Raw genomic sequence first — 8,291 nt, forward strand, 5'->3', positions numbered from 1 at the left:
TGGCAGGGAGGTGACCTTATCATGCCACCTGGAGAGGCTGCCCCTTCTGACTCAGGTGGGACTTCCATGTGGCTCCCAGGCTTCTGTTTGGCTTCCTCAGAATAGCTTCCAGAAAAGTGAATAAACCACAAAAGGTTGATTTATTTCTCACTCTCAGCCCATCTCTCACGAAGACAGAGCCCACTGACCAAAAACTTGAGGATCTGCACCTGGGCAGATCCCAGAAAGGGGAAGTCAAAGGGCCCAGGTCAGAGGCCCAAGTTCAGACTTCAGCAGCAGACCAGCAGGGTCAGACTTTACCAAAGTCAGAACTCGAGGTTCATGTAAGTCCTTAGATCCCGCTCCCAAGCCCTGTCTTTCTCCTCCCTCCTTCTCTCCTCCCTCCGGCTCAGTGTGGCCACCCGAGGGGGTCTCTCCCTCCCAGCCACAGCTCGGGTATCCCAAGCTGGGAAATGTGTCACTCGGGGCTGGGATGCTGATCTGTAGCCTAGTCCTTCCTGGTCCCTCTTGAGGACAGTGGGGATGGGATTGGCACGGCCCTCACCCCGGGGTCCCAGCCCCATTCCTGGCTCCCAGCCCCCCCTCAGCAGCAGTTTGAAGCCGGGGCTGGAGATGGGCACCCCAAGTGAAAGGCTGGGAGGCTGAGGACCCTGGGACAGTGACAGCAGGTGAGCAGTGGATGTGCGGTGGTTGGAATCTTGGAAGTGGGTGTCACAGTTCTCACAGTACTGGAGGGAGGGAGTGGGAGACCTGCAGTGAAAGAAGAAAAAGCATTAAGGGCAGGGGAAGGAAAAGGGGAAGAGTTGAGGCCTCAGAGGGGGCTGGCAGGGTAGGACAGGATCTTTTCAGCTTTTCTGCTAAGGAACAAATTGCCAGCTGGGCATAGTGGCTCATGCCTGTAATCCCAACACTTTGGGAGGCAGAGGCGGGCAGATGGCTTTGAGCTCAGGAGTTTGAGACCAGCCTGGGCAACACGGCAACGCCTGCTTTTTTTTTTTTTTTTTTTTTGAGATGGAGTCTTGCTCTGCTGCCCAGGCTGGAGTGCAGTGGCATGATCTTGGCTCACTGCAACCTCCACCTTGGCGATTCTCCTGCCTCAGCCTCCCAAGTAGCCGGGATTACAATCACATGCCACCATGTCCTGGCAAAGCCTGCTTTCTACAAAAAATATGCTTAAGCCCAGGAAGTGGAGGTTGCAGTGACCTGAAATCACACCACTGCACACCAGCCTGGGCGACAGAGTGAGACGAGTGAGACTTTGTCTCAAAAAAAAAAAAAAAAAAAGGACAAATTGCCTTCCTTCCTACTTAATTAACAATGAGGGATCCAGGCTGGTCCAAAGGTGGTGGTGAGTTATCTGAATTAATTGTTCACTCAGTTACAGATCAAACTCCTTACTCTACTTTTCCCCTCCTTCTCACTACTGCACTTGACTGGTCTTAAAAACAAATTTCTTTAAACCATTGTGGGATCCAGAGCAGAATAGTTGAAAGAAAAAAATGGTAACCAGACCTAGCAAACTCTGGGGCAAGGGGAGGGACATTAGTGATAATGACTATAGCTAACATTCATGTATTGCATACTATGTGGCATGCACTATTCTAGCATTTTACATATATTAACCCATGAATCCTAACAACAATCCTTACTACCCCCATTTCTAAGATAAGAAAACTGGAAAATGTAGACATTAGGTTGTTTGCCCAAGTAAGTGGAATCAGGCTTTAAATCCAGGGAGCTCATGTTCATTACCACTTGACTATACTATCTCGTCAACCTACACATAAGGATAAGGAAAGAACTCTTCAGTACTGTGCTGGCGCCTCTGGTGTGGTGTGGCTGGGAGAGGCAGAACACAATGAGACATGGGTCTGAGCTGAAGTTTCCCCTCACCGGTTCTCTGGGCTCCTCGTCTCTCCATGGCTCTCCCTGACCATGCGGGCTACCTCAGGGAAGCCAGCTTCTTCAGCGAGCTGAGCCGCATCCCTGCCACTCAGCTCACAGACCCCCACCCAGGCAGCCCCACGGCCCAGGAGATAGCTCACAGCTGCCCCCTGGCCCGCTCGAGCAGCGCACATCAGTGGGGTCCACCAGAAGGCATCCCGGGCGTTGATATTCCCCCCAGCTCCTCCTGCCTCCTGCGGTTCCAGCAGTCTCCTAAGTTCTGCGAGGTCCCCCTCCTGGGCTGCCCTCAGTATCCGGTGAGTCATCTTATCCTCAGCCTCAAGGGATCTCCCTTGTCCATGTCTTCCTGATGCTCCTTCTGCCACTGCTTCTGCTGCAGGTGCCCTCATTATTCTTCTTTTCTTTCTCTTTCTTTCTCTGGCAGGTTCAGTCTGAGATCTCTGGGAGTCAGGAGCGCTGCTCTCATTCCCAATCAGGGCCTCATAGAAAGCTCGGGCTGCAGCCCCATCCAGGGTGGACTCTGGCTCCTCGGGCTGTGGCTGCTGCTGCCCATCCTTCCAGAGGTCGCTGGGGTCAGTGGCTGGGGTGAAGGTGATGAGCAATGGCCGGGACATGGCTTTTGGGAGAACTGAGAAAATGATACCAGGCAAGGGAAGGATGAGACAAGCAAGCCAAGCTCCTGGTGACCCTGTAGCAACCACGGCCTCAGAGACCTGCTGGGATGAGAAAAAGTAGTCAAAAACACTTTCCTGCCGCTAAAGTGACCCCACAACTTAGGACTCTGCAGGGCCTAAGGGAGAGAGGTTTTGCGTAAAAACATGGAACCCTACAATACCGACTTTGCTCCTTAGTAAAGATTAATAAAACTCCATGAGACTGTTGTTCAGAGGTCCTGCGTCCGGCCCCCACCCCCATCCTCACCAAACAATAAATACCAGCCTCTTTCTGAAACTACTTTCCCACCCCGTAAAACAGACATACCAGTAGGAAAAAAAAAAAATCAGCCTGGCCCTTTAAGTCTTCCGCGATCCCATTTCGGAGTTTCCTCTTCCCAAACAAAAATAGATGGGTCACTCCCTAGAAGATCTCGGGGAGAGGCTCCCATACGTGTTGCTGTATAACTTCCGTACCGCAAAATGGCGCTATTCTAATCAGAAGAGTTGACACAATCAAATAGCCACACGGCACGAAGACGCATGCGTGGCGACAACAACAACAAAAACCACAACCCACATTACTTGAGGGCTCAGGCGTGCGCAAAGCTACGGGTTCAGTTTCCCGCGCTGGAACTTTTCCAATAGTAAACGAGCAAAGCTCCGCGCGCCCAGGTGGCGCGAGCACCAAGATCTGTCGGTTGGGGTCCTACTTTTACATAACGCCCCCACAATGCCCTTCGCCTTCCTCAACGTGGCCCCCGCTCCAAGCCCATTTTCTGGAGCTAGGAATCCACTCTCTGGGTCAGGAAAGGCCCTCAGGAGGCGGAGGGAAACCTGTGGAATGCCGAGAAGCCGTGTAATGAAATAACGTCACGCTTGCCCCTCACCATTATTCTGACCAGGGTTCGAAGGTCACACTTAGAGCCTAAGGGGAAATGGAGAAGTGCAAGGGGACGAGCAGAATGGCTGGCACCACCTCAGGTTAGCGCACTGGGCCGTTCTGGTGCTCAGCTCAGCCCAGCCCAACCCACCCCACCCAACCCAAGTCCCTACGCACGGAGCCAAGCCGCACCTCTCGCCTCATGAGGCCGGAGCCCGGAGTGAAACAGGAGGCCCGTCAAGGGTCTCTGGCGAGACTGATTCGCACTAGGAGCCCAACAGGCAATAAGGACCCAGCGGATTGGCCGAGGATAGGCCAGTCCCCTGGGCAGCAGCGCCGCGCCGGGACTAGAGGGGAACTGTGAGGAGAGCTGCGGGAAGGGGTCCAGCCTGGCTCCCTCCTTTCCCCGCCCTAAGTCAGCCTCTTCACCCAGTCAGTAAGCACACAACTGTATTGCCCAGACTCCCGGGCCCCAAACGCCATACCTGGCTTCCGCTTCCGGTGGCTTATCGTTGTGCGCCGCCCGCAAGCGTCCTCCTCTGGGGCTTCGTGACAGCCGGGTCGTGCGCGGGTCATCCTGGGATTGGTAGTTCGCTTTCTCTCATTTAGCCAGTTTCTTTCTGTACCGGGGACTCCGTGTCCCGGCATCCACCGCGGCACCTGACCCTTGGCGCTTGCGTGTTGCCCTCTTCCCCACCCTCCCTAATTTCCACTCCCCCCGCCCCACCTCGCCTGCCGCGGTCGGGTCCGCGGCCTGCGCTGTAGCGGTCGCCGCCGTTCCCTGGAAGTAGCAACTTCCCTACCCCACCCCAGTCCTGGTCCCCGTCCAGCCGGTGAGTCTGAAGTCGTCGCTGCTCCGAGTCCCTTGTCGCTGGGAGCGGCACATGGGGTCTCCGGACTTTGATGTGGGGGCGGGGGAGGAAGCGACCAGGTCCGGCACGTAGGAGGGAGAGGTGGCCTGAGGAGCGGAGGGGGGATGTGTGGATTCCGGTGAAAGGGACCTGACAGTCGCCCCCAACCTGTGAGAAAAGGAGGAGCCCGGTTCTTGCTTGAGAATGATAAACTTGGAAACCCTTGGGAAAGGCGCCGGGGTCATGCAGAGACTTGCATTGGTAGGGAGCCTGAGTTGAGGTCCCTGCCGGAGTTGACACAGAGGAGAGAGGGGCCCTGGCCTTCGGAAGCTCCAGGGATGTGGGTCGGGCTGGTGGGTCAAAGTATCTGTTGGCTTCTTTCAAGTGGTGGGACCCCAAAGAATGTTTAACTTCAAAGAAAAGGGGCTGAGATGTAAATTAGAGGAGCTGGAGAGGAGTGCTTCAGAGTTTGGGATGCTTTAAGAAAGGGTGGTTCCGAATTCTCCCGTGGTTGGAGGGCCGAATGTGGGAGGAGGGAGGATACCAGAGGCAGGGAAGGAGAACTTGAGCTTTACTGACACTGTTCTTTTTCCAGCTGACGTGAAGATGAGCAGCTCAGAGGAGGTGTCCTGGATTTCCTGGTTTTGTGGGCTCCGTGGCAATGAATTCTTCTGTGAAGTGAGTTGTCTTCAACCTCCCTACTTAGCAGCTTTACATATCTTCCCACCAGACGTTCCTTCGCATATTCCACTTCTACACTGTTCTCTTACATGCTACTTGAAAACTTCCCATCAGCAAAGAGTCCCCTCTATAAAGCCCGACGAACCTGTGCCAAAGTGGCAAAACTGGGGCCCAAGTCCCGACTCTGCCATCCTCCAGCAATATAACGTTGGGCTAGGCAATTTGTGTCTTTTTCTTATTCTTTTTCTTTTTTTGAGACTGGGTCTCACTCTGTCACCCAGGCTGGAGTGTAGTGGTGCGATCTCGGCTCACTGCAACCTCTGCCTCCCAGGTTCAAGCGATTCTCCTGCTCCAGCCTCCCAAGTAGCTGGGATTACAAGTGCCTGCCACCACATCCAGCTAATTTTTGTATTTTTAGTAGAGACAGGGTTTCATCGTGTTGGCCAGGCTGGTCTCGAACTCCAGACCTCAGGTGATCTGCTTGCCTTGGCCTCCCAAAGTGCTGGGATTACAGGCGTGAGCCATTGCGCCCAGCCTATATCTTTTGTTACTAAAGTGGCACTGCTAGTACTTGTTTCAGGTGGCCTTTAGGAAAATTGAAATGCTACACATTGAAATGTTTTGTTCAGAAACCATGCTGTTCAGCTTCCACCTTCCTTAGCCAGCTGAGAGGACAAAACTGGTTCCTAGAGACGGGGTACAGGAGTAGGGACAAAGATCTTGAAAAGAATGTCTAAGAAAAAGATTGCTGTACCTGCTTATCCTTACAAAAGAAAAACCAAAGCTTTTATGGGAGGGAGTATAGGTGAACTAGGGAGAGACACAAGTACTTCTGGTGAGTTGGGAGTGAGAAACAAGCAGAACAGATGCAGTTGTGTTGATGATAAGGCATCACTTAGAGCATTTTGCCCAGGTCAAAGATGGGGATTTTGATATGGGTTCCCTCTTGGCTTCCATGTCCTGACAGGTGGATGAAGACTACATCCAGGACAAATTTAATCTTACTGGACTCAATGAGCAGGTCCCTCACTATCGACAAGCTCTAGACATGATCTTGGACCTGGAGCCTGGTGAGGCATCCTCAGGGTTGTTTTGTGTGTGTGCGTGCACTATTTTTCTCTTCAAATCTCTGTTCGCTTGCTTGAATTTTGAAATTTCCTTTGGTTCTCTGATTTCTTTAACCCCAAATTCATGCTTTATTTTGATCCTCCACCTGACGCTTGTCTAGTTTTGTGACGTATATCACTTGTTCTCATGCTTTCTAAATCTACAATTCAGACCTATTCCAAAATGCGTTTCCTCATGGGTCTGATTTGTTGTGTATTTCTCCTGCTTTGCACCTTCTAGTTTAGAGTTTCATCTTCTGCATTGACATGTTGCAGTTACGTATTGAGGAGGGAGTTGGGAGGGAGAGCGGGGAGCAGAGGCTGAAGAGGTGTGAAGAGAAGGCAGAGCTGTCTTCGATTGGTGCAAGGGTCAGAAGCCCAGGTTTCTGGGTCACATGCCCAGATGTTGGATGGGATAAGGCCCAAAAGTAGGTGCTAGGCAAACTGAATAGCCCGCAGCCCCTGGATATGGGCAGGGCACCTAGGAAAGCTGAAAAACAAGTGGTTGCATTTGGCTGGGCTGTGTTTCAGATGAAGAACTGGAAGACAACCCCAACCAGAGTGACCTGATTGAGCAGGCAGCCGAGATGCTTTATGGATTGATCCACGCCCGCTACATCCTTACCAACCGTGGCATCGCCCAGATGGTGAGGCCTCTCTGCTCCTACTTGCCTCCTTCTGAGCAGTAAGAGACACAGGTTCCTGCAGCAAGAAGTCATGTTTAAGCCCCGTTTAAGGAAGCTAGCTGAGAAGAGGGGAAGAACCCCAGAACTTGGGCCTGGGAATTGAATTCCGATTGGGGGTCATCCTGAAGGGATCGTTTTCAGGGAGGGAGACAGACCTTGAATCAGAGAGTTGTGAAAGACTGCCTCTTCCTCAAGGAACAAACAACAAATGGCTCTGATGGTTTGTAGCCTGTGTAATTGGAAGAAAGGCAACACAGAAGTTTGAGAGCCCATCTAGGCCAGGGAAGGGGCCTCTGGAGAGAGGTGGGAGGAGTGGGGGACAGAGTGATGTGGGTTGGGCTGCGAAGGGAGTTGCCTCTTCTTTTTACACCTACCTGCCAACCCCTTCCATTTTATTCACCTCAGTTGGAAAAGTACCAGCAAGGAGACTTTGGTTACTGTCCTCGTGTGTACTGTGAGAACCAGCCAATGCTTCCCATTGGTGAGTGTTGAAGAAGGGAAAGGAAGGCACCATGTGGCAGTCTTATGGGAAGGAATTGGGGCTCAACACATTGGAGCCTGAGTCCTGAGGGGAGGTTAGGTAGGAATAGGGGGATACCTGGCCTGCTGAGTCTGGCTGTCTCCCAGGCCTTTCAGACATCCCAGGTGAAGCCATGGTGAAGCTCTACTGCCCCAAGTGCATGGATGTGTACACACCCAAGTCATCAAGACACCATCACACGGATGGCGCCTACTTCGGCACTGGTTTCCCTCACATGCTCTTCATGGTGCATCCCGAGTACCGGCCCAAGAGACCTGCCAACCAGTTTGTGCCCAGGTAGGGAGCAGGGAGAGTCATTAAGGGTCAAAGGAAAGGCCCAAGATCCCCCAGAGAGAGGGGAGGACAGGGCATGGCCCTTTCTTGAGGCCTGCTTCTCCCAGAATCAGGGCATCTCCCTGCTGAGTGACTGTGGGAAAGTTATTTGATTAGCTATGTATGCTTTAGTTACCTTACCATAGAATGTTCTTGAGCTGAGAAGTTGGGAACCACTAGGCTTAAGCTCTGAGCAAGTCCATGGAGGAGCTCAGGTGGGGAGGTGGGAGTGCAGGTGACTGGCAGGGCCTGGATGGGGCTCATGCTGCTGCTTTTCTGACCTCTGCCCTGGCCTAGGCTCTACGGTTTCAAGATCCATCCGATGGCCTACCAGCTGCAGCTCCAAGCCGCCAGCAACTTCAAGAGCCCAGTCAAGACGATTCGCTGATTCCCTCCCCAACCTGTCCTGCAGTCTTTGACTCTTCCTTTCTTTTTTGCCACCCTTTCAGGAACCCTGTATGGTTTTTAGTTTAAATTAAAGGAGTCATTATTGTGGTGGGAATATGAAATAAAGTGGAAGAAAAGGCCATGAGCTAGTCTGCTGGTGCTTGCGGTTGGGGAAGGGAAGGTGATGGTGTGTGGGACTCCAGGGGCCCTCATGGCCCAGCCCACCCTCCCCAGATTGAAAACCAGGACAGATTTGTGCTCAGTGGATTGGGTGATGTTTTTAGTA

General features: G+C 52.7%; 2 protein-coding genes across 8 annotated transcripts; one reads left to right on the forward strand and one right to left on the reverse strand.

The window, feature by feature from the left end:
- Positions 1-121: 121 nt before the first annotated feature.
- On the reverse strand, positions 122-4,074 carry GPANK1 (G-patch domain and ankyrin repeats 1). 6 transcript variants are annotated; one of them, XM_063725193.1, is made up of 3 exons: positions 3,927-4,074; positions 1,894-2,621; positions 122-750 (listed from the first exon to the last, which is right to left on the reverse strand). In XM_063725193.1, exons 2-3 carry the CDS (start codon positions 2,517-2,519, stop codon positions 306-308), a joined length of 1,071 nt encoding a protein of 356 aa, XP_063581263.1. In that variant the 5' UTR covers positions 2,520-2,621; positions 3,927-4,074; the 3' UTR covers positions 122-305. The 6 variants fall into 6 exon arrangements, with proteins under 6 accessions (XP_063581263.1, XP_063581265.1, XP_009239966.1 ...); XM_063725195.1 differs by having other exon boundaries at positions 1,894-2,618; positions 3,927-3,946; XM_009241691.4 differs by having other exon boundaries at positions 1,894-2,618; positions 3,634-3,935.
- Positions 3,233-8,147, forward strand: CSNK2B (casein kinase 2 beta). Of its 2 annotated transcripts, none has more exons than XM_054558701.2 (7): positions 3,233-3,542; positions 4,888-4,970; positions 5,941-6,043; positions 6,611-6,726; positions 7,171-7,246; positions 7,393-7,582; positions 7,916-8,147. In XM_054558701.2, exons 1-7 carry the CDS (start codon positions 3,497-3,499, stop codon positions 8,004-8,006), a joined length of 705 nt encoding a protein of 234 aa, XP_054414676.1. In that variant the 5' UTR covers positions 3,233-3,496; the 3' UTR covers positions 8,007-8,147. The 2 variants fall into 2 exon arrangements, with proteins under 2 accessions (XP_054414676.1, XP_002816782.1); XM_002816736.5 differs by lacking the exon at positions 3,233-3,542 and adding an exon at positions 4,117-4,274.
- Positions 8,148-8,291: the final 144 nt, after the last annotated feature.

Source organism: Pongo abelii, chromosome 5, assembly GCF_028885655.2.
Source record: "Pongo abelii isolate AG06213 chromosome 5, NHGRI_mPonAbe1-v2.0_pri, whole genome shotgun sequence".
Lineage (NCBI taxonomy): Eukaryota > Metazoa > Chordata > Mammalia > Primates > Hominidae > Pongo > Pongo abelii.